The 23,466-nt window shown below is 51.0% G+C and overlaps 7 protein-coding genes across 7 annotated transcripts; 3 read left to right on the forward strand and 4 right to left on the reverse strand.

Moving 5' to 3' along the window:
- The first annotated feature begins 465 nt into the window (after nucleotides 1-465).
- On the forward strand, nucleotides 466-3,330 carry COCSADRAFT_149139 (glycoside hydrolase family 3 protein). The gene is made up of 5 exons (XM_007705062.1): nucleotides 466-870; nucleotides 922-1,391; nucleotides 1,454-1,626; nucleotides 1,690-1,759; nucleotides 1,810-3,330. Exons 1-5 carry the CDS (start codon nucleotides 747-749, stop codon nucleotides 3,274-3,276), a joined length of 2,304 nt encoding a protein of 767 aa, XP_007703252.1. The 5' UTR covers nucleotides 466-746; the 3' UTR covers nucleotides 3,277-3,330.
- A 4,663-nt stretch (nucleotides 3,331-7,993) lies between these two features.
- Nucleotides 7,994-8,817, reverse strand: COCSADRAFT_236915 (uncharacterized protein). The gene has a single exon (XM_007705063.1). It carries the CDS (start codon nucleotides 8,620-8,622, stop codon nucleotides 8,170-8,172), a length of 453 nt encoding a protein of 150 aa, XP_007703253.1. The 5' UTR covers nucleotides 8,623-8,817; the 3' UTR covers nucleotides 7,994-8,169.
- A 1,906-nt stretch (nucleotides 8,818-10,723) lies between these two features.
- On the reverse strand, nucleotides 10,724-12,221 carry COCSADRAFT_39597 (uncharacterized protein). The gene is made up of 2 exons (XM_007704878.1): nucleotides 11,971-12,221; nucleotides 10,724-11,912 (listed from the first exon to the last, which is right to left on the reverse strand). The coding sequence occupies exon 2, from the start codon at nucleotides 11,875-11,877 to the stop codon at nucleotides 11,104-11,106; it is 774 nt and encodes a 257-aa protein (XP_007703068.1). The 5' UTR covers nucleotides 11,878-11,912; nucleotides 11,971-12,221; the 3' UTR covers nucleotides 10,724-11,103.
- An 853-nt stretch (nucleotides 12,222-13,074) lies between these two features.
- COCSADRAFT_236940 (uncharacterized protein) lies at nucleotides 13,075-13,467 on the forward strand. Its single transcript, XM_007705064.1, has one exon. The coding sequence runs from the start codon at nucleotides 13,195-13,197 to the stop codon at nucleotides 13,441-13,443; it is 249 nt and encodes an 82-aa protein (XP_007703254.1). The 5' UTR covers nucleotides 13,075-13,194; the 3' UTR covers nucleotides 13,444-13,467.
- A 2,784-nt stretch (nucleotides 13,468-16,251) lies between these two features.
- Nucleotides 16,252-19,039, forward strand: COCSADRAFT_149145 (uncharacterized protein). Its single transcript, XM_007705065.1, has 3 exons — nucleotides 16,252-16,366; nucleotides 16,441-18,437; nucleotides 18,523-19,039. The coding sequence occupies exons 1-3, from the start codon at nucleotides 16,331-16,333 to the stop codon at nucleotides 18,767-18,769; spliced, it is 2,280 nt and encodes a 759-aa protein (XP_007703255.1). The 5' UTR covers nucleotides 16,252-16,330; the 3' UTR covers nucleotides 18,770-19,039.
- Nucleotides 19,040-19,242: 203 nt separating this feature from the next.
- On the reverse strand, nucleotides 19,243-20,859 carry COCSADRAFT_97772 (uncharacterized protein; the record flags this gene model as incomplete). The annotated part of the gene is made up of 1 exon (XM_007705066.1): nucleotides 19,243-20,859. One exon carries the CDS (start codon nucleotides 20,857-20,859, stop codon nucleotides 19,243-19,245), a length of 1,617 nt encoding a protein of 538 aa, XP_007703256.1.
- Nucleotides 20,860-21,113: 254 nt separating this feature from the next.
- Nucleotides 21,114-22,843, reverse strand: COCSADRAFT_97828 (uncharacterized protein; the record flags this gene model as incomplete). Its single annotated transcript, XM_007705067.1, has 4 exons — nucleotides 21,114-21,784; nucleotides 21,842-22,310; nucleotides 22,360-22,559; nucleotides 22,618-22,843. The coding sequence occupies 4 exons, from the start codon at nucleotides 22,841-22,843 to the stop codon at nucleotides 21,114-21,116; spliced, it is 1,566 nt and encodes a 521-aa protein (XP_007703257.1).
- Between the last annotated feature and the right edge of the window lie 623 nt (nucleotides 22,844-23,466).

Here is a 23,466-nt window from a genome sequence, read left to right on the forward strand (position 1 = left end):
TCATTTCGTCCTGCACCCGTCATGACATGCATACAAACAATTGACCATGGCAATGCCGGCAGTACGTTAGTGCTGTTGCTCGGGTGAACTTCGGATCATTTTGCCCCGCCTTGTCCCTATACCCTTGTTGACATAAGATCGGATCTGCTAACTAGTTATGTGCTCTCGGTAGTTCGGTGAAACCCGGGGAAAGAGTTCGTTGAAGCTGTATAGAAGCATCTGAAACATATCCTTAGCATACCTTTTTCTTATACCTAAATGCTTATCAAGTAGCCATCTAAACCCGATTTCTTTTTTTTCAGATGTCCAATTATAAAATATGGAGGGGGGAAAGGTTGTTACTGCGAAGCTACTATCCCGATCCGCACCGTGCTTTCCCCCCCATTCTCCGCTTTTGCCCCGACAAAATAGCATCCGTTCCCCCAACCTGTTTGCCCGCCCTTGTATTTTTTTTCTTGCGTCTCCACCGGACAACCTGCCTGCCAAGGTAGCAATGCGGAGAAAGAGAGAACGACGGATTTTGAGTCCGTCCAATGGCTTTGGGAGGAATGGGTTCTCGTCACGAGGTCCGGTACTACGTCGTGTTTTTCCCCAGATATGACATCAGTAATAGGGCCGGAAGAGGAGAAGAATTGCAGGTCAACGGTTTTTCTAGAGTGAGTATTTAAGGTAGCTGAGGGGACGTCGTGGACGTGACCTCTTTTTTGATCAGCGCTCAAGACGGGTTTTCAATAAAGTCTGCAAATATGAGGTTCGCTGACGCTTTGGCTTTGGCCATTGCTTTGTTTCCGGGTCTCTCGGCTGCCCAAGGGTATACCAATGAATCTGAAGTCCCGCTATATGGGCTGTCGCCGCCTGTGTATCCTAGTCGTGAGTATATTTGCATTTTTCTGCGTCGAAAGAAATGCTGACAGTGTACAGCCCAGGGCAATGGTTCGACATCCGAAGCTTGGGCCGCAGCATATGCTCGTGCAAGAGCCGTTGTCGCGCAATTGACGCAGGAAGAACAGTCAAACTTGACTCACGGCGTCACGGGACGATGTGTAGGACAGACGGGCGCAGTGCCTCGTCTTGACATTCCTGAACTCTGCTTCGCTGATGCTCCGGCTGGTATTCGCGGCCAAGAATTTGTATCGGCGTTCCCTGCCGGCATTCATCTTGGAGCGACGTTCGACAAAGGGCTTATGCTGCGATATGGCCAAGCCCTAGGTCGAGAATTCAAAGGAAAAGGTATCCACATTGCGCTGGGCCCTTTTATTGGGCCTATTGGGCGTGTTGTAAGAGGTGGAAGGAACTGGGAGGGTATGGGTGCTGATCCGTATCTTAATGGTGTTGGGGGTGGTCTGCTCACCAGAGGCACCCAGGAAGCAGGTGTCATGGCGACTCCAAAGGTGGGAAATTTTCCAAAACATTTTGAAAATATTGAAAATACAAGACTAATTTTCTTGATTAGCATTGGATTGCTCAAGAACAGGAGTACAGACGTAGACCTGGAAGCGAAGGCGAGGCCGTTTCGTCAAATGTTGACGACCGCACGCTACACGAGTTGTATGCTTGGCCCTTCATGGATGCTCTCCGTGAAGGTGCTGTTTCTGTAATGTGCTCTTACCAGAGGATCAATAACTCGTGAGTAGATTTCATGTTGTATGCTGTAGGGAAAAGCCGCTGACTCTATATACCCACATTCAGATATGGCTGCCAAAACTCAGCCCTGCTGAATGGAATATTGAAAACTCAATTGGGGTTCGAGGGATTCGTGGTATGTCCGATCCAGGCACAATCTCAAAAAGCGTGCTCATATGCATTTAGGTCTCCGATTGGGATGCACAACATGCGGGTGTCGCATCAGCAAATGCTGGACTTGACGTAGTGATGCCCGTAGCCAAGTTCTGGGGCAAGAATCTCACCGATGCCGTGAACAACGGATCGGTTACTGCTGAAAGGTTCAACGATATGAACACCCGACTACTGGCAGCCTACTACTATCTCAACCAGGATGAGGCCGGTTTCGACCCCCAAGTATACCCGTACAATGTGAAGCACGAGATTGTAGACGTAACGGAGGACCATGGCTCTTTGATTAGGGAAATTGGAGCCGCAGGTACCGTTCTCGTGAAGAACGTAAACAACACCCTTCCCCTTATTAATCCCCGCTTCTTGAACATCTACGGCTATGACGCAGAGGTAAAGGCCTCGCCCTGGAACAACCCCTCGCGTTTCGGCGGTGGCTATGAAGAAAACTTTGGCTGGAACACATTGAACGGCACATTGATAACAGCAGGCGGCTCGGGTTCTAGCACACCTCAATACGTGATCAGCCCGTTCAAAGCGCTGCAAGACCGGTTAATTGCGAACCGCGGAACACTTCGCTGGGATTTTTGGGGCGTGAATCCCACTGTTTACGCAAATGCCGAAGCATGCCTTGTGTTCATAAACGCATACGCATCCGAAAGTTTTGATCGAACATCTCTCACCGACGATTTCAGCGACCAGCTTGTTAACAACGTAGCTACAAACTGCTCCAACACCATTGTCGTTATCCACTCAGCTGGTGTCCGCACGGTTGACGCATGGTACGACCATCCCAACGTCACTGCCATCCTATATGCTGGTGTCCCGGGTCAAGAAAGCGGAAACGCAATCGCCGATGTACTCCTCGGCGATGTAAATCCCAGTGGCCGATTGCCATACACTGTCGCTCGCTCCGAATCTGACTACGGCGCCTTGCTCAACTCGACTTTCGACCCTTCCATCCCGGCCTTTTTGCAATCAGACTTTACAGAAGGTTTGTATATCGACTACCGTGACTTCAACAAGCGCAACGTCACACCACTGTACGAATTCGGCTTTGGGCTGTCGTACACTACCTTTTCTTACGGCGATTTGTCGATTGAGTCGGTAGCACCAAACACTTCGCTCTCGCGCTTCCCATCTCCCTCGGTGCCAATTGTGCAGGGCGGCCACCCAGAGCTATGGGATGTGCTGTACCGTGTCAGCGTCAATGTCACCAACACGGGTAAAGTAGCTGGACACGAGGTACCGCAATTGTATCTTGGTGTTCCGAATGCGCCGCAGAAGCAACTGAGGGGCTTCGAGCGTGTGGGCTTGTTGAAGCCAGGCGAGAGCGCTGTCGTGGATTTTGAGCTTCAGAGACGTGATTTGAGTATTTGGAATGTTGAGGCTCAAGCGTGGGAGCTGCAGAGGGGACGATATGGAGTGTGGGTTGGCGCGAGTAGTCGTGACGTAAGACAGGAGGGGGATATTATTGTACAGTAAGCCATGGAAGGAGGCAGGTATGACCAGATAATTGTGCAGTCACTCTACGATGCTAAAACTTTCTTTACAACGTGACTCCATGTGCTTCAAGTGGTAATATGGCACTGCCTGTATTGCATGGTCGATACTAGAGAGCACTTGCATAGCTTTCTACATATTACAACGGTCCTATCTGAATTAGCACACAGTTTGAAGAGCCTCAACGGCCATTTCATGCTTCCCAACCTTCCAGTTAGCCTCGTAAGCCTTTTTTGCTTCGGCAAGGCAAGATGGTCTCAGCAGTCTTAGCCAAAAGATACAAGAGTCACTGGGCCACCTGAGCTTGCGTGTACGCACTTGGCCTTGAGATGAGATCGACATGAGTTACCGTTATAGGGCCTATTCAGTCCTCTGATGTTCGCCTCTATTCCATTGCCCTTTTGGGTTTAGGTCTTCGACAAGAAGTGCTGGTTAGTCTCACAGCTGGGGCATATCCAGATTGGGGTAGTAGAAAACGGACAAGACTGTCTAGTTAGAGCTCCATTTTATTACCGTATTCCAGATATGTGATAGTTATGCAACAGACTCTGTTTTGCTAGAAAAGGGAAAGCGGTACGCTGAAACTACACTAGTTAGGGCTTTTTCTACTAGCGTTGTACTGAGAAACCGGGGCGCAGTCTGGTGGTGATTAAAAGTAGTACATTCTACTGAAAATTGTGCTTTTTGCAGCTCTTTTTCCAAGAAGGAGCCAGGATTGGGTTTAGCAGACGAAAAACGCAGCTGAACCGAACAGGCCTATGGTTGCTTAACCTATGTATTGTTCTAGGCGCTGATATGAGCGGCCCGAAGAGACATCACACCGAGCCGAAAAAAGCTAATAGGGGTCTACTCAGACACCGAGACTACTGTAACAAATGTTTATGTACTCCATACAGAGGACCCTTTCAAAAAAAACTAACAGAAGGGTCTACTTATAGTTCTACAGTACTACCGCCGCAATAGCACTCTTGTAGAGCTCAAGCTCTCTCTCTTTATTTATTATTATTTTTCACTACTTGTTTATGTATAAGAAATGTTAAACGTGTTACTGTAGCAATATATGTATTCTATTTCGGATCTTGGCTAATTTTTAATATTTCTTTAAGCAACCTACATAGTATTCTAAAGAGAGAGAAAGGTAGCTAAGGTTGGAGTTTCTCTATTTACTTAGCTAAAAAGATATTGGGCTGATAGATGTAGCGCTCGTAAATACTTTTGGAAGCGCCCTCTGTATTCGTCCATACATCCTTACAGTCGTCTTGGTTATGTAACACAGTAGCTACTTGGCGCCGGTGCTGCCGGCCCGAAGCAAAGTTGACGTGCTAGTTTGTAGTATGATTGCTTATAGGTGACATGGGAATACCAAGACTTGTGTAGTTGTGATATATTCTTCAGATTGGCGAACAAATCCAAGAGCCGCTATAGTTGCACATCACCGCAGCCCCTGACGACTGATGCTACTGGGTCAGTCAAGATGCGACGCGGGACCAATGAAGGCGGACAGGTGATCCCAGCGTTACTTGACAGCAAGGCTTGTATGATCTCAGTATGTTTGCGAGATAGAACAACCCATCGTACTGCTACTTTAGCTGGTTACTAAAGTAGCTCTTGGAGAGCTGCTGCTAAGAAATGGATGGACAGAGTGAGCCTAAAGAAGAATGCATAGCAGAAGTGACGGAGCACCAAGACTTTTAAATCCAATGTAAATTTGCCAATCGGGGACATGCCGAATTGCTCACTTGACTAAGTAGGTACCAAGACCACTCCTTAAGGTTTGTCCTAGAAGACCGAAGAACAGCCACACTGGACCGAGAGACCATATCGATCTACAATGAGAGAGCAGAAGTTGAATCTGTTGTATGTACTACAAGCTCAAAGATATATAAACAGTCACCCTCCCGCTGTACCATCGTCATCACGAACAACAACCATCACACTCTTTTATATTCTTCCAACGAGTTTCGCTAATCGTCTTTACGACTACATACTCTTTTGACCCAAACGCAACCATTCATCTCCGCTCCATCATCCTCGCCGCCACCGGGCTTCTCTCTGTTGCCTATGTTGCCCCAGCTTCCGGCAGCATTGTTGCTGAAAACTCGCTCTTCACTGGCCAGTGCGCCGCAAATGGTGCATGCGGAAACGACCCCACTGTTTGCTCTAACCTTCGATGCTGCTCCGGTGCGAAGCAGATAAGAAACAACATTTAATTCCCTCCTTTCCCCCTCTTCTTGGAGTGACGAAAAACGAACATTCAGAGAGAAACAAACTAACGATTATGTTTATAGGGCTGAGGAGGTGGCGTCTGCTGCTGTGTTTCTTTCCCTTAAGGAAATGCCAGGTACTTTCATGAGATTGGAACAGGGAAGGGTGTCAGGTTTTTTGGAGGATTGGTGCCGAAAAAGCTTCCTCCGTCTTTTTTTTCTTTTGCTTTCTAAGAACGCTGTGGGTGGTGTATTCGAGATTAGAGAAGCGAAACAAGAAGGCGTTCAGCAGTGTAGTATATCTTCACATGGAGAGTTGTTAACTACATTTTGACAAGCAGTACCGAGGTTCCGATATTGTGCTTACAATCCGCGAACAGCGCTGCGGAGGTGTGCAATTTTGGCTATGTATCATTCTATCTGCTCAATCACACGACTACTGGCCCTTTCAATTAATCCGACTGAACCACCTAACTAACGGTATCTGCCTAGTACTATAACCGCTAACCACCGCTACTATCAATACGAATAAAGAAAATTCAGTCGCCATCACCCTATTGATTCCAACTAAAGAAAGAGGTTCTTAACATCATAGCATAGCTCTGATAGTTACACAGCACTCAAGAGAGGCTGAGGCTGAGGCTACATATCACTCTAGCTACCCACTCACCTAGCTGCCTCAGTTGCCCCTTTACTCTAATTACTACTCCTCTACTTAACCTCGCTACTCTAGCTACCCTAACTATGACCAGCAGCGAGAGAAAAACGTCGATATCAGTTACCTATTCCCACCCTGCTATCCAAAAATGGAAACTCCCTACTATGCCAGTCCATCTCCAATACCAAAAGTAGAGCTTTTTTGAAATCACTTGGCTTTTATATGTCTTTACAAAGCACTACTTAGACTTGTAAAACCATGCAAACAAGCCTTACCGTATCCTCTTACAGGAAAAATAAGAAAGGAATGACAATATGTAACATAACCATACAGCCCACATACACCAACACAAGTCATACACGCAAATTCCTATACTCACCCCACTTATCCCGCCTCATCTCCCCATCTCTCTAACATCGCCAATACCTCATTATTACGTCTATATCCTACAGTGCAGCCCGTCCTTGCAATCGTGAAAAAAAAGCAATTCAAACCCACATCCACATCGACCATCACTCCCCACATACCTCCCTCCTTTGTTTTCCATCCAAGTACATGTAATCATCTCATCAAGACACATATACGCACACCGACTGCACAGCAACTCATCAATAGTGCAAAACACAGCTACACCGTCACTTCCACATCTATACCCCCCCTTTCTTCTCGCTTACAGCCCCTAGAAAAAAAAAGCGAGCACTCGACTCACCGGAACACTACAAGCGGTGTGTCTCATCCCAATTTTTCACTTGACCTTATTTCAACCCAGCAGTGTGGCATCGCGAGATATCATGCATATATCCCACTAGCTCCCTCCCTTTTCCCTTTTCCTTTTCCGCTTTGCATGAGAAAAATACAATTAGCCGGGAGAGAGAGAGAGAGAGGGGGGGGGGTGAGTGGGCACCATGGATCATGTAGCCGTGATTGTTTTTCGGGTAATAAACATGCGCCCCACTGACAGCACACATGTAGATGGGCTGCAGTATCATGTACGTTTAGCCACGGCACAAAATATCGATGTTTCATGTGTGAGAATATGCTAGAAAGGGGAGAGGGAGAGGGGAAGGGATGTTATCACCGAGGTTCAATGCCTCGAAATATCCCGAGTCTCCTGCGAGAACAATGATGTTTTTTTTTACGCCCGAGGTTTGAAGTACCTTGTATACCGAATCTCAAGCGAGCAACGACGAGGGAAAAAAAAAGCGTGACCTAGCCTTTCCAGCCTCCAACCTCCGGCCGTTAGTAGTTCCAAGAAAAAAACATACACACACAGTAAAGTGGTGTGACATCCGCGTCCAAGGCACAAGCAACGTTCCCAAACGGCCTTCTAGCCGTACACTTAGTCCTTAGTCCGCGCCATGGAAAACTTTTCCATCCTTCAACAATCAAAGAAAAAAAATGCGGGCACACTCGGCGAAAGCAAACAAAAAAACCCCCACCACCACTCTAGCATTACTCGCGCTTTTCCGTTGCCAAAAAGGTGCAAACCAGGATCAAGGCCACATGCACCACAGGCGGGAATGCCATGCATTAGCGTCCATGAAGAAAACTTCGATTTTTTTTCTCTTCAACTTGAGATTGGGAGCTACCCGCAGCTAGTTCGGAACGGCTTCAGGGCGAGTACGCTTCGTACGAAGGGACAGGGAACGGGTAAGTACTAGTAGAAAAAAAAAATCCATCTGCACAATAAAACCCACGTGAACATGAACAACAACAAACCTCGGTTGGGCTGACACATACACACGTGCGGGTCGGGCCAGCAAAAAAGCGTGTTCTAAACCCACAATCACAAATCACGAGAACAACGGGTATATGAGGTTATTCGGCAAGAAAAAAAAGAAGGGTCTAGCCTCGGAACAGTAGATATGGAAAAGGGAAGGGTATCATGTAGCTCGGATAAACGCGTTGTAGAGCACGTGACATGAAGATATTCCTGACAGCCTTACCCGCAAAAAGCCGTTGGGGGAATTGGCGGAACCGGGGGGGGGGTGTTCGCCCGAACGAGGAACAAGCTCACACACTCTCAAGCTCGATAAGACGAGAAGACAAGATCGACCGCATGACGTATCGAAAGCGGAAAGGGCGTCGATCCCCTAGATAGGGAAAGTCTCTTTCTCTCTCTTTCTCGTGGCGATAAGGGCCATCATTTCCGAGGAAACCGAGGCGAGACCTATGGAAAGAAGTGGTGGTGTCATAGACCCCCTGCGATTTCTTTTGCATGCGTATGAAAAGCGTGATGGTCGCGTCAAATGGTCTGCTTATCGAGACAAATGTATCTGTACGCTGGGGGTGGTCGAGAACCCCTCCCCCCCCCGTGATGACAATGAGACACGGTGGTACTATGTGATGGGATGAACGGACGAAAAGGTCGGAGTTAGACATGAGCCCATGGGGCGCGCAAACACGCGGATAAGGAAAGTAAGTAGGAAGAAATGGTGTTAAAGAGGCTGTGAGACATGCATCCATGTGCGTGAGTGAGCGTATGTTAGATTGATACGGATATACGGGAGTCTGCTGATGTGGAGGCGCGAGTATCTTGCATATTGTTTGTTATCGCCGGTGACCTTTTTGTTTTTCTTCGACTCTCTTTACTCCGGGCTAAATCCGGGCGCAAGCGAGCCCAGACCAACCCCACCGTGGAGGGGGGCTCAGATGATCTACATACTTACATACAGGCGACATCTGGCACCGCACGCTACGTACGGTAATCGTCAATCATGCAAAGAGGTCTGACAAGGCCGTCAAGCTACACCTTAGTCATCCTGGTTTCCCAGTGGATGTGGACGATGGTGCCGAGCGTGGCAAGGCTGCCCTCTACTATCAATTGCTAGGGTTTGTAAGTCAGCATGAGTATACTTAGTAAGGTTGATGCGTATAAGATGAGTAGCGGCGTTTAGGGGAGGCATGGCATAGAGAAGGGACAGCCTGTCTTAGTGTTGATATTGAATCGCTTGGTTGAGCACTGCCCACGGGGGTTGGGGCAAAGGCGATGGCTGAGGTAATGGTCAGATTGGGGCTGCCTGAGGTGCAGAGCATTGCCTTGTTTGGTACGCCAGGCTCCCTAATTGGTAGTGCATCTTCTCCGCATGGAGAAGAAAGGGGCTCTTTCGCTGATGAGGAGTAGAGTCGAGACCGCCGGACGCGAGACAGTGCCAACTCACACCGAGTAGTGAATAGGGGTGGGCAAATGAGAAGGAGAGCGACAAAGGCTGTTGTGGACATGGAGTCAAGGGGGTCTTCGCTTCACTTGAGCCCTGCATTATGCTGCTGGGCATAGCGAGATTGGCGCGCATTCGGCCAGGTGTTCATTCTACTCTATCTGAGCCGTGGGTGAGGCAGTAGTAAGTATGTGTGTAGGGAGGGGGATATGTAGGTACGTAGCATCGCATGCATAGCTTGACTGCGCTGGCTCATAGGCTACACCGCTGCACATGGACACACACACACAGCGCTACAGACGCCGAAACGCCATGTTGAAACCTGCTTTGACCGCGCAACGCGCACCGCCCTGTTTTGGTCTCATTAACATATCCCTCTGCTCTGCCTCGCGTTTGACGCCCATGCCACGTTGTTGTTTCGCGACATGTGTGGCATAGAAGAACGGAGCGGGTACCGCTGTGGAGAGCGCGGGGAAGAGAAAAAAAAAAGGGCGGCGAGATCAGCGCTGAAACTTGAGCGACATTGACTTTTTTTTCGTGTTTCCCTTTGTAGTAATTCCCAGACTAATGTGGGGATTGAAAGTAGCGGAATCGCGCGCAACACGGGGCCGCGCAGATGAAGCTGCAAACGAATGATGGATGATGGCATATGTTTGCGATACGGATCATCGCACCCCAGGAGTTCCGCTCCGCCTCGTCCCACCCCCTCTGGCCCGTGTTTCGCCCGATCGGACCATGCAGACTGCCGACCCTCCTACATCGAGACGAGCGATCGAGGTCCGACCGGAATACTCAAGAGTCCGAACCCCCTTGGACCATCCCGTGCCCCACGACTACGGTTACGCCCGTATGCTCGCGAAAGAACCATGCTTGGGGACCTGGCCGAATTAATCCGATCAACGGCGGCGTGCGCTGTTGCACATGCTAGTAGGTCTAGTATATTCGCTCAAGGCAGTGTTCCGCGTCACCTGGCCATCAAGTGCAGACACGCGGGTCCGCTTGCAGTGAGTCAATGTATTGTCAAATATGCGAGGACACGAATGTGTGCGGGTAATTTTGTATTCTGCCCACAAACAATAATGCTGCCTAAGGTTGCGCGCTCACCGGAAAAGGGCTTTTGATTAGGCAGGCGTTACGAGGCAGCAGTCGCTTTTCAGCCATAGGTACGAGGCAGAGGCGCGTGCCTTGGCCCTATTGTCCACATCCACAGGTGCCACCGCCTACAGGACTATGCGCGGACACAAGGGGCCAGGGTCTACCGCACTGGCCAAAAGTCGGTCAACCCAAACCTTTGCACCGCTGGCCCCAGTGCGACAGTTTTTCTAGCCTCGCATGTCAAACAAAGCGTGTGAATGAGGTGGTGTGACTAGCGTGCATGGCACAGAGATAGCAGACCCGTCACCTGATGCATGTGTGTAGATCGTTTTTTAGAATAGTACGATGACTGATCTTTGATTCATGTTCTAGCTAAGGGCGGGAGTCTCGACCAATCTGCTTGGGAGATGTCAAACCGCCTATACCAATAGACCCCAAAATGTCTCTCCTCCCATAGTACCAATGCTCCAGAGTAGAGTAGTAACTTCCCGATATCCTAGTTGACACTTCTCACCGCCCTGCGGTCCATGCCAATATACCCACAAATAAACAAACAAAGACATGTCAAGAAAAAAAGAAAAAAAAGAAAGGATATCATGCCCAAGACAATGCCACGCTATGCTGTTGAAATGACTCGCTCGCTAAAAAATGCTGGATCGGAAATCATGAGGTCGGAACATGTCCATGTGCTGGCCTAATAACTTGAGATGAGCGGAGAGCTGGTGTCCATGAACAGAGGCTGGTCGTGTTCCAGGTATTGTGGCTTGGGCTTGGTGTCGTAGAATGTGGTCGTGAGCATGCCCTCTTTGTCTGAGAAGTTGAGCGTTGATTGTGGTGGCGATGTTGGTGGTGACTCGTCGTCTGACTCCTCTTCGAATGTGAGCTCGGGTGGTGATTGCGATTGCGAAGGTACACGGGTAAGAGCGAGCTCAGAGTGGTCCTCCATGTCGTCGTAGAAGTCATCCTCGTCCTCCGAGTCGTCTTCGTCAATCTCCATTGTGCTGATTTGTACGGGTGCTGCGGCGATGCGACGAGGCATGGGGATCATGTCAAAGTCGTCTTCGTTGTCAGAGTCGGAGTCGGAAATGGAGGAGTCGTCTTCGTCGTCGTCGTCGTCGAGCTCCTCAGAAATGCCGTCGGCCCACTGGATGTGTCGGGGCTCCTCAGCCTTGGAGGCCTTTGCCATGGTCTGGTTGAACCACTGCTCTTGCTGGCGTTCGGCGTCTTGGAGTTCAATCATGAGGCTGTCGAGGAGGTTTGCGTGTCCGACGAGCAGGCGGAGGTTGTGGTCGGCCCTGCATGCCTCCTTGCCGAGCTTGGAGCGGGCAGAGGCAGCAATATAGTAGGTCTGGGTGAGAGACATCTTTTGCTTCTTGGCTGGTGGTGAGGCGACGAAGTGGGAGCGAGTGGTCTCGGCCGTGAAAGGCTCAAAGGAGGTTTGGATGCGGAGGTGTGATGAGGAAGGCATGGCTGCGTTGTTGTAGGCACAAAGTATAAGAAGGGCTAAAAAAAATGTGAGTCAGTTTGGTTGTGACTGGATAGTGGCCGGGGTATGACGAACCCGTTGTGCAGTAGCCGGATTGGGGGAAGGTGATGCGAGGCTGGGATATGGATGCAGTGTGTCGATGTCGATGTCGATGTCGAAAGTTGCTCGAGGTGATGTCAAGACTATTGTACTGTGGTTTGGTGGAGCTGGTAGTGGAGGGCCAAAAGCAGCAGAGGGCGGGCGGGCGTGTTTCTTATGTTTCCCTGACGCATGGAGGATGAGCATGATGGATAACGGGCGGGCGGGACTATTGGCGTGTTTCCACCGCTCTTGGCCGAGCAGTGCTCAGCGCAAGGACGGATGCGGTGAGCTAGCAGAGGATGATTCACACTGCACGACAGGGGTCCTAGCGTGGCTTACGATACCCTGCCTGTCTCCGTCGGACGTAAAGACTTTCGCCCGTCACCACGCGGAGCCCGAGCAGTGCGTGGTGGATGCACGTCGTCGACATGGACATGGACCTGGCTAAACGCCGTCGTCCAAGGTTTCTTTGCTCCGTCGGCGTTTACTCACCACCACTCGAGGCATGCATTGCATCATCTATTCGTCCGCCCTGTTTGTCTGCCTGCCTGCCTGCCTGCTTTTTTGCTTTTGGCATGTTCGCTTTCGCCTCGCCTTGCGCGCACCTTGGACAGACCCTGCTGCCAGTATTTGGGGGGGATCATTGTGCGCTGTCCTGCTAGAGGGTGCCTTGGGCGAGATGGAGCCCTGCCAGGCTGCCTGCTGGCTGTGGTTCCAGGATGCGCTGTCGTAAGGCTAAGCCACGGGCCTCCCCACAGGCTGAGCGGTCAGCCCTTGATCTGTGGCTGTCGCGACGCGGCCCCCATCAGTGTCTTCCTTGCGGGGCCTCTTACACCCTTCATTCGACTGTTATTAGACGGTTGGGCGTTGCAAGGCTGTCGGGCCCGAGTCTGCTGCCGGCGCCGGTCCTGACATTACTCTCCCGACTGTTGTCCCAAAGTTTCTTGTACTGCCTCCACCATGTACACGTTCATATCAGCCAATCTCGGCAGGCCAGCCACACCGGCGACTGACTGCCCTTGGCTCGCCTATCCGGCACGGTTGGTGCGGAAAAGCACTGCTCGGCCGACGAGTACGGGAAAGGCAGAGAACCTTGGTTACCAGAGTGCCCAGCTGCCTAGGTACTCGGGGTTCCGGTTATCCATTCAACTTTCGTCCGTATAGTATGCGTATCCCTTACAGTGCTTAGTAGCTGCCAGAAGCCACGATGCACGTCACATGCACTCATCTGCCACTCGCTTCCACTCTTTCACACGCATCTCCGCCTCTGACCGTCTCATTACGACACGGTCCAGGCTCATCGCACACTCATCCTCAATGGCAGATCCAAATCCCCGATTACAAACACTGCTGCCAGCGTCTTGCTGTAGGGCGCGCGGGATTGGTGGAGTCGTCGGCTTTGTCATGTGTGCTGAAAAATGCCATCTGACAAAGCCGCTAATTAGCAAGCCTTGCATGAACCGCTAGACTCCCAAACACATTACTGTTCCTCATACTGTATTGCAAATCTTGAGATTGCGTGCTTCCGTCCAACGTCACTCGCCCTCTCCACACCTTGGGCGCACTGCGACAGGAGACAGCGTCGCCATTCTCACCGGCCGCTGGGCATCGACTCGTAACAAAAGGCTGCTACACTACACCGTGTCGTACCAGAGCCAGAGCCAGAGCCAGAGCCAGAATCAGAGTCAGATCCAGGGACCGACCAGGGACGTCGTGGCCGTGCGCTTTCAACACCTTGTCCCCGCTCCGCCCTTTCCACTGCACTGGCGCACCACTTCAAGGACGAACGATCCTAAACGAGCCAAGCCCAACCCATGGGCCCCTCCGCATGTCGCTACCCATACCTTTTCCGACGCAGCGCATGAGTGCTGCCTACGCCCACGACACGTATCCGCTATCCACTTCACCGCTGTGTTCGTCCCACCCTAGACAAAACTACGCGATTGCCGAGTATATGGCTGTCCGCGCTATGCACACTGCGGCACCGTAGCAACGCAACGCTGCTATAGTACGCGGTGTCATGTCGATACACTATGAGTCGACCAGTTGCCAGATGCGGCATGGAGCCCAGCCCCGCGCGACTAAGCCACCACCGCTCGACGACGACTCCAATACCGCGTCAATATATTACTTTAAAGCGTCTATTTTCGCGACTGCGTATATACTTACACGGCACGCCTACTCATCCTTCAGTGGAAGCGAGGGCATTCGCGTATACGTATTGCTCAGCCCCCTCCGCATCCGACGTATTGACACACGCCTTTTCCGCGTCAATATCCTCAATCACATTACTGTTTTTGGCAGGCGCTCAGATCACAGCCTTCGTATAGCCGGTGGCTGGGAAACGGCAAGCCACGCTTCCATGCTTCCGCTTCCATGCTTCCGCTTCCAGTAATCTTCTCGAAGGCCTATTGCTTCCACCAACAATGACTAGCTCTTTACAACCGTGCACCGTACCTTTCGACTGCGTCACGCTGCATGCTTCGACGCATTCTCCCTTCATGGATTACCCGTCATTTCTTCTATGCATATTGCTGACATTCCTATGCTACCCGATTCTTCACGACGTCTTGCTCGACCCTTGTTGATTTCTGAGCGACTAACTGACAACCTTCATGCATCACTAAGCACCAATCGTCTTACCATTGGCTCCCAACATTCACAAATGAATTCTCTGCTCAACGCTAATCACCTGTATCATACTGTGGAGGAATCGTACGAGAAACTCGTGCAGTCTGAAGCTTAACAAACCCCCGCAACGCAAACACTGGCAGCGGCATGTCGTCACACTGCGCAAGTGCTTTCAAATGCATTGCCAATGCTTATTCAAGGTGAAGAAAAAGATGATGTTGGGACCTCAGCTGTCATGCCATTTGTTAGTTGTGCGCAGAGTCCTTGTATTGCGTACGCCTTTGACGTATTTGCTATTGAGGGTCCAGACTACGACCAGATAAGCACTCAATCGCGATCGACCCAAACTTGTGGAATCTGTCATTCCCGTCAACGATGTCATGGAAGCAACGAAAAGCAATCCGGGTCTAGATCTTATGCCCAGGGCCTGGTGACTTGCTTTTGATCGGATTCATCTACAGTTGTACCGACAAGAAAAGTCTGGGGGGAACCGGATAAGACAAAGAATATGAAGCTCCAAGATTCGTCACGAGAGCGATCACAAGGCAATCTACCAGGAAAGCAGTGTATCATCTGACTCTGCTTGGTGAGAGGATACTTTCTCAAAGATCGACTGGTAGTCGGATACGCTAGACTTATCCCTACCCCAGAATCGCAAAATGAGGAACGCTAACAATCTGTTTCCAAGTGGTTCATAGCTCATGTTTGGAAGCCCTTGCTGCCTTGTTTCGACACACAATCTTGCCTGGGTCCCTAGGACAATTCAGTTCTCTTCGACCGTTTCACGCCCGGACCCCCTCGAGATTATGCCTGCAATTCGGTATAATAGAAAACTAGGGGGCTGGTTCAGGCATTGACGATCAAGACAATCAAGGATGGCCCAAAACTAATTCTCTTCTACCTAACCAGGCTGCTGACTAGTGAGGAAATACAAACCAAGTCGCTTACACGTACTCAAGAGCGAGAGCCTGTTGAGAAGTCAAGTTTGGCGAGACTACTGAGCATGACAGGACCCCGGGATGTGCCTGACACTACAATCTGCCATCATCCCAACCTACACTTCAGGGAAACGCCTGTCACGGATCTTGCAACTAATAGTGATCATCTCGCTGTTTACCGCTCGTTGGGCCGCAACACCTCAAACCGGTTTGTACCCTGCAGAACGTGCCGATAAACACATGTAGAGGAGCCCATTACCAACCCCCCTGAAGGGGTTCAACCCAGTGGTTGAATCCACATGGTACGTGCTCTCAGTATGGCTACGATGGTTCTGCGAAATGTGCCCAATTGGGCTTCCAGCAGACCAACTTTTCCCACTAGGAGTCGTTGATGGCTGATGTTTGGGTTGATGCCATCTGTGTTGACACTGTTTGGGTTGTAATGGCGAGTAGATACGCGCCGAACCTGGTAAATTGAATAACAACATGTTTGGAACATCTAGTTCAAACCGACATACAAGCACTGGGCAACAAAGGATATGTAGCATGACGTAGCCATGTCCTCCAAATCAACATAGGAGATGCGATGTAAACAATGGAAGGTACCCCACGTGGCGCGGGCGTCGCGCGTTGCTACGCATGGTTAGCGCGAAACCCTTGATCACAACAAACACTGCATGTATGTGTATCAACACCAGCCCTATCGCACCCGTATACCACAGTATTCGCTTACTGAGCTGTCAAGAGACTGGTGTTCGCAAAACAATTGCATTTTCATACTAATCATGGCCGATCCGGGTATGTTCTCGGTGCGCCGCCAGGTAAGTTTATGATGTGGCCCCCTCTTGTCGCATCTTCCTTCTTCCGTCCTCGACGTCTCTAACACGACACGCAGACTTTGGGTCCCGTCAACAACAACGTATCTGCCATTCCCATGCCAGCTTCCGCCATGAAGCGCCAGAGCTCTGTACACAACATGCAACCTAATCAGTTCCCTCCGAACCATGCGCGATCGCAGAGCGGAAGTAGAATGTCCCTCGCGCCTGGTCGACCCAGCCAACAGCTCTTTCAACGCTCCTCTTCCGGTACAAATCTCGCCGAAGGCTTCCAGTCAGTAAATCGCAACTCGACTAGTAATTTCGCAGCAAGCAGCGCGCGCAAGAGTTTCGCGCCAGGTGCTTCCATCTTCCAAACACCAGCATCCTCCTCAGGCCCTACCTTTGAACAAAGTGCACAACGGAGAAGCAGTGTATTCAAAGCGCGGACATCACATGCACCTAGTCAATCAGGCGTCAAGCAATCCTTCTTCCAGACGGCACCTTTGCCGTCGGTTCCTCCTGCGGACCCACGACGACTCAAGGATCCAAACACGCGCTCGCATATGGCACAGGAGCTGATGGAGTACCTGACACATAACAACTTTGAGATGGAATCCAAACATGTTCTTTCCAACAAAGCCATGACTTCGCCGACCCAGAAGGACTTTAACTGCATGTTCCAATGGCTGTACAACCGCATCGACCCAAGCTACCGCTTCCAGAAGTCGATCGATCAAGAAGTGCCTGTGTTGCTCAAACAAATGCGGTACCCATTCGAAAAGTCCATTATGAAGTCACAAATTGCAGCTGTTGGCGGTAACAACTGGTACACATTCCTAGGACTGCTTCATTGGATGATGCAACTCGCACGCCTCATGCAGGCATACGAGGCTGGTACATACGATGATGCGTGCTTCGAGTCAGGTTTCGACGTCTCTGGAGATCGCATCATTTTCGACTTCCTGTCAGATGCTTACAGCACCTGGTTATCAGCGGATGACGATGACGACGACGAAGAGGCACAAAAGAAGCACATGGAGCCTCACATTAGGACAATGGCTGCCAAGTTTGATGCGGCAAACGCTCAACATCTCGAACAAGTCAATCTTCTAGAGGCCGAGCACAAGTACTTGCAAGATCAAATAGAGGAGCTAGGAAAGTCTGGCCCACGGATACAGAAGCTCGAGGAGCAGATACGCATTTTGGAAGAGGACCGTGTTAAGTTTGAAAACTACAACAACTCAATGGAGTCTAAGGTCAAGAAGTACACTGATCGATGCTCTTTCTTGGAAAAGTCGATTGAAGAGATTGAGGCCGAACTAGAGGCATCAGAGAAAGAGCAGCAAGAGCTTCAGGCCATCATTGACGGCCGAGGCATGACTATTGCGGACATTGACCGCATGGCAAACGAAAGAGACCGTCTTGACTCTTCTCTTCAGGCGACATCAGCACGCCTCGAAGAGTCCAAGAAGCGTGTTGCTGAAAAGGAGATTGCCGCTTCGCGAAAGCTCGACGAGCTCGAACAGACTATTGAGCGCTACAACAACCTTGGCTATCAAATCGGCGTCATTCCCTCAACAGCCGTCAACGCAAAAGGCCAAGAATACGAACTCGTCCTAACTATAACGGACGCACCCAACTTTTCAGGCTCCCAAATGGGCAGCTCATCACAAGACGCCTCGGACCGTCTTCTTCACGACTCCGGGACAGGATACTCTCCCGCCCACCTCCTGAACCTCGATCTCCGTGGCATCGTAAAGGCCAACATCCTCTCTCTCCGCAAGGAAATTGCCGAGCGCCGTAACCAAGCCCTAGAAGCCGACATGAACAACCACGACCTCCTCGACAAGATCAAAGAAGCCATGGACGACAAGCAAGCCGAAGTCGAAGCCCTAGGCCACCGCGTCGCCCAAGCAGAAGAAGAGCTAGAGAAGCTGCGTGAAATCACAAACACGCAAAAGAGCCAGTCCGACGCTCAGATTGAGCGCATGGAGAAAGAACTAGGTCGTATGCGTAGCGGACTCGGTGAATCAGTCCAATTGATGGTTCAGCGCGAAATGGCCGTTAACATCGAGTACGTTCTCTCTCTTCCTTTTTTTTCTCCTCCATATACATAGTTTCCCTTGCAAAGCCAGAGTATGACTGACAAACATTCTCAGATACGAACAACTCCAACTCCGCGCCAACGCCCTCCGCGAGGAACTCCACACGGAAATCGAGCGCATGCTCGACGACATTGTGCGCTTCAAGCTGCACGTGCAAAAGTCGCTCGAGGAGTACGAGCAGTTTATCGCTGATGAGGTTGAGAGGTCCTGTGAGGAGCAGGATTTACTGGCTGCGCAGGATGAGGAGGATGATGGCGAGGGTGTGGAGAAGGAGGAGGATGAGGAGATGGAGGATGCATAGGGAGTTGGAGACTGATGTGTTCTTGGTCTTTGCAGCTTGCGTGTTTATGTGGCTAATGCGGTTCACGATATGACGAACGGAGTCCTTGTCTTTGGTGTGTTGGCGTAACTGAGGAACTTGGGGGTTTTTTTTCTTTTCCATGATCAATCATGGATATATATATATCCCCCCTTTCTTGAGATACCTACCTTTTTTTGTTTTCATCCACAACAAATTTTTTGATTTAAATACTATCCCATATCTTCACAATTCTCATACTCAAAAAAAACCCCTTTCAAGAGTTGAATTTTTTTCTCTATATTCGTCTTAAATTCGTTCAAAAAAGTTGGAGATGGGGGGGGGGGGGTATCTAAAACATGCAAACATGTAACATCTCTCTCTCTCCCCTTCATCTATCCCTAGATATATACATCTCTCTCCGTCACAATCAACCAACCAACCAACTGGAAAAAAATCTCAGAAATCCAAATTCTTCAATTCCCCATCAATCCCCTCCCACTCGTCAACATAAGATTACTAAGCAATTCAACTTGGCTTTTCAGCCCCGCCATCTCAATCGTTTTCTCTTTCACTTCCTTGGTCTTGTCCGCGAGTAAGCGGCGTAACTCCGCATTCTCACGGTGCAAGCGCAGGACTTGGAGTGATGCTGTTGCCGGGGGATCAGGGGAGGGCGAGGGAGGCGGTAAAGATGGTGGAGGTGGTGTATCAACGAGGGAGGGGTCGATTCTGGAATCTTTTCGTGCAGGGGAGGCGGGTTTAGTGGGAAGAGGATGAGGATGAGAGGGAGGAGGGGAAAAGGTGGGAGGTGGTTGGATGTGTGGCTGTGGCTGTGGCTGTGGCTGTGGCTGTGGCTGTGGATGGGATTGCTCGGGCGCTATTTGAGGATCGATGTTGTCTGGAAGAGTAATAGCAGTAGGAAGAAAAGGATCCTGGGCTTCGTCGTTTGAACTGTCATAGCCATCACCGAGTTGCTGGCCTGCTGCTTTGCGAGCGCGCTTGATTTGCGCGCGGATGTTGTAGACGTCGCGCTTGAGAATGTGGATACCGGGGAGTCTGCGTTGGAGGACGTCAACGGTTCTTCCTACGCCGCGGTCGCGGCCTTGGTTCAGTTTACCCTTGCGGAGCATCTCTTGTTCGACGATTTTCCAGACTAGACCCCCGCGTTCGAGACTATGTGTGACGGGTTTTTGGGATGGTGATGGAGGCTGTGTGTAGTCGTCTCCTTCCTCGGCTTCTGCGTCTACGTCTTCCAGCGTATCCTTTGTGCCAGGGAGCCGCCGTTTGGCAAGTTCCTCTTTTGCTGTTACACCTCCAACGCCAATGCGCCCTCCAACAAGACCCCAAGTCCTCTTCCGTTGTACGGCCCACCCCGCGCTGTCTCGACCAGGATGATTATGTTGCGCCTCGCCAACACGCAGCAGCCACGTCCCATCCTCCAGCTTCTTGCCCTCGATCCACATCTTACAACCCGTTTTGTAGCTGACTCTATTTTTTCTGACCCGCGTCTCAGCAGTTAACTTGTGCGTGTTCTTGGGCTGGCCATAGCAGACGCAGGCGAGCTTGATACGAGAACGGTTCTTGGCCGTTGTATTGATACTGAGGGCATAGCCATGCTGAGAGGCATGCGACTGGGCGTATTCGTGGAGAGCCTGCCATGAGGCGTGTACCGAGTCCTGAGGAGGCAGCATATCGAAGTGCTGTTGGCTGGACGCGTCATTATGCGCGGCGAACAACGCTGAAGTCTGCGGGAGGCCCGCACATGGCGCTTCCGGTGCCGGCCTAGCAATCGTACAAGCATCATGGGGGCGTGGGGAAGAACGATGGCGCTTCTGTCGCCTGTTGGGCGTGTCGTCATCAGGCGCGTAGCAGTCTCGTCCGCGCGGCTGACCGTCGGCACTCATCTGCGACGGTTGCACATTGACGGAGGCCTCGTCGTCGTAGTACCCGGCCATGTTGACGGGGTGGGCGGCGACATGATGGCGCGAGGGCGCAAAGCCATGGTAAGGCAGCGGTGGGGTGGCAGGGCCGATGGCGTGGTTGTACGTGGGGGATTCGTCCCAGGTGTGACGCTGGCCGAAGATGGCCGTCATGCTGCGTCGACTACTATGGCACTCTGTTCTGCTGCGCTCTAGGTCCGGCCGCGGCCACAGGCATCGGGGGCGGTTCATCATGCTCTGCGTACATTGCACGCTCGATGTAAATTGCTTGCGATGTGTGCATTGGGTCATATTAGAACCGTGCCTCCAAGTATACAGTATTTCCCGTTCTGGTACAATGTCGTTGATGCAGCAAGCTCATTGGTCAATAGCTACGACAGCCATTACAAGGCAAAGAAATCGTCTCCTCACTCTCGCACCGTTACATCCACCCACATATCCTTGATATCCCACAGTCCAAGCGAATTGAACGTCTTCCACGGTTGCAGTGGATAAGTCAAGGCCAGATCAAAGTTCCTCAACAGCTCAAACACAACTTTGTGTATCTCAATCAACGCAACATTACGCCCCAAGCAAACCCACCGACCATAGCCAAAGATCATATCGTTGGTCTTGGTCATCTTGGCCAGGCGCTCCTTTGCTGCTTCATCTGCAGAATCAATAAGCCATCGTTCGGGCCGGAATATGGCACAATCTTCCCCATAAACCGCTTGGTTGTTGCGGTGCATTGTCAGGGCTGAGTATCCGATTAAGGTGCCACCGGGGATAAAGTACTCTTTTCCGTTGATAACAGCGACATCCCCTTCATCGGGGGCGACTTTTGAAAAGAGGTTAGCAACAGGAGGGTGCATCCGCATCCCCTCTCGGACCACAGCACCCAGGTACGGCAGGCGGCGCGCTTGTGCATCCGAAATGATACCTGGAGAAGCTAGGGCTTTGCCACCCTGAACTGCTTCGTCAATCTCGGCCTGCAGCTTTGCATACACTCGGGGGTGTTTCATAAGATAAAGCAAAATGATTCGGATAGCCGCGGCCGTGGTGTCCGAGCCAGCAAGGATCTGTTCAAACACCTCTTGGACTAGAACAGTCAGCCCACGATCCATCCGCCCACGCCTAGACCAGTAACATCACTTACAGAGATCGTCTCCTGCGAGGCCATGGCGGACAAAGGAGGCAAACATGTCGGACCTTTCCTCGGTTGACTTTAAGCTTCTGGAGACGATAATCTTGCGTGCCTGAGCCATCATGTGGCCAAACCCAGTGGCATCCTTCTCAGAAGGACTAATTGCAGGTCCAATAACAGGCTTGTCCTTCAGCCAGGCTATGCCCATGGCAAATGCTGTGTTGCCAATCTTCAGGCCTTCTTCACTTGACTTGATGTAGTTTTTAACATCGCTGTCGGCTTTCAGGTCTCCAAATGGCTCTCCTAGACTGATATGGCTGATGACATCCAAGGTGAAGAAGGGAATCTTCTCCGCCAAATCCATGTGGATCGACGGGGCCGTCGATGCTGCAGAAGTTGCATATTTGCGCACCAAGTCTATGAGTTCCTTGACGTGCTGGTCAATTGAAGGCTCCAATGTCGGGTTCTCTTTGCCAGAGTACTGCGACGCGTTAGCGATGAAGCCACCAACAAGTCAATAATTAACTTACGCCTGCAAGCATCTTTTTCCGACGCGCGTCGTGCCGGTCATTGTCGCATTCGGTGAAGACATTATCTTTGCCCGTCTCGAACCGGGCGGCATGAAAATACCACGGAGATCGCCTATACGGGGAGCGCACGGCGTTGATGCGTATCCAGAAGTCTGGATCAGAGGTGATGAGGTGGTTGGGTGCGATTCTCGCAATCGGCCCTATATCGAGCAGAGTTAGGGCTTGCTAGGTGCCAGATCTGACAGGATTGATGCATACCGAATTTCTCACATACTTGGCCGTAGTACCTAGGGGATTCGCCGCTGATTACAGCTCTAGAATGCCACAGCCAAGAGAAACCCGTTGTCTTGGGACCGGCGAAATGTCTCAGACGCAAGTACTGGCGGATGCGGCCAATGACGAAAAGAAACCCCAGGACGAATACGATGGCCTGCAGGCGCCGTGAGACATTATCAAGCAAAGAACCCTCGGCAGTGTTGTCCATGGCTAGCTAAGAGTGGAGATGGCAGGCAAGGATGTGCTCGTTACTTTTGCTGATAGTTGATCGAAGTAACGAGTTGGCGTCGTCGGTGGGGCACCCACCTGTGTGACGAAGGGTGCAGCGCGATGCACGAGCAGGAGAGTGGAGTATGGAAAAGATGGAAACAGTGAAGTGCCGATACTCTGCAGCTGTTTTTGGGTGTGGGCTCGTGTTGTGGCGGTCCGCGAACAGGTCGACAGCAGGAGAAGACGCTGAAGAGGCAAGCGACGGGACGGTGCCGAGCTGGCGGCGAGCTTGCATTGAGGCACGACAGCGATGAATAAAGTTGGAAAGGCCGTGTTTGGTTCCTGACAGAGAGTAGTGGGGGGTTAGCCAAGATAGATCAATGGATTGGGATGGTGCATGCCAGAGTGGTCGGCATTAGCGTTGTGCGGCCACTGTCCCAGTCGCAAGTAGAGTGTGTACTATGTGTGTAAGACGTACGTATGTACGTATGTATATCCTGTATAACTACATGTACAAAGGCGACAACTGTTTGGACAAGCCATCTGCACATAAAGGTCCTCCATCTTCGCTTGATCACGCAGCCACATGTGTTATTGCTATCACCAAAAGGCGCCGCCTTG

Source organism: Bipolaris sorokiniana (assembly GCF_000338995.1).
Source record: "Bipolaris sorokiniana ND90Pr unplaced genomic scaffold COCSAscaffold_13, whole genome shotgun sequence".
NCBI lineage: Eukaryota > Fungi > Ascomycota > Dothideomycetes > Pleosporales > Pleosporaceae > Bipolaris > Bipolaris sorokiniana.

What these genes read in the sequence shown, in the direction of transcription:
- COCSADRAFT_149139 (XM_007705062.1), top strand. Translation starts at nt 747, where the DNA reads ATGAGGTTCGCTGACGCTTTGGCTTTGGCCATTGCTTTGTTTCCGGGT. An exon ending in GCCGCCTGTGTATCCTAGTC is followed by an intron (nt 871 to 921) that starts GTGAGTATATTT and finishes GACAGTGTACAG; the next exon opens with CCCAGGGCAATGGTTCGACA. An exon ending in TACCAGAGGATCAATAACTC is followed by an intron (nt 1,627 to 1,689) that starts GTGAGTAGATTT and finishes ACCCACATTCAG; the next exon opens with ATATGGCTGCCAAAACTCAG.
- COCSADRAFT_236915 (XM_007705063.1), bottom strand. Translation starts at nt 8,622, where the DNA reads ATGGATGCATGTCTCACAGCCTCTTTAACACCATTTCTTCCTACTTAC.
- COCSADRAFT_39597 (XM_007704878.1), bottom strand. Translation starts at nt 11,877, where the DNA reads ATGCCTTCCTCATCACACCTCCGCATCCAAACCTCCTTTGAGCCTTTC.
- COCSADRAFT_236940 (XM_007705064.1), top strand. Translation starts at nt 13,195, where the DNA reads ATGCACTCATCTGCCACTCGCTTCCACTCTTTCACACGCATCTCCGCC.
- COCSADRAFT_149145 (XM_007705065.1), top strand. Translation starts at nt 16,331, where the DNA reads ATGGCCGATCCGGGTATGTTCTCGGTGCGCCGCCAG. An exon ending in TGTTCTCGGTGCGCCGCCAG is followed by an intron (nt 16,367 to 16,440) that starts GTAAGTTTATGA and finishes CACGACACGCAG; the next exon opens with ACTTTGGGTCCCGTCAACAA. An exon ending in GAAATGGCCGTTAACATCGA is followed by an intron (nt 18,438 to 18,522) that starts GTACGTTCTCTC and finishes AAACATTCTCAG; the next exon opens with ATACGAACAACTCCAACTCC.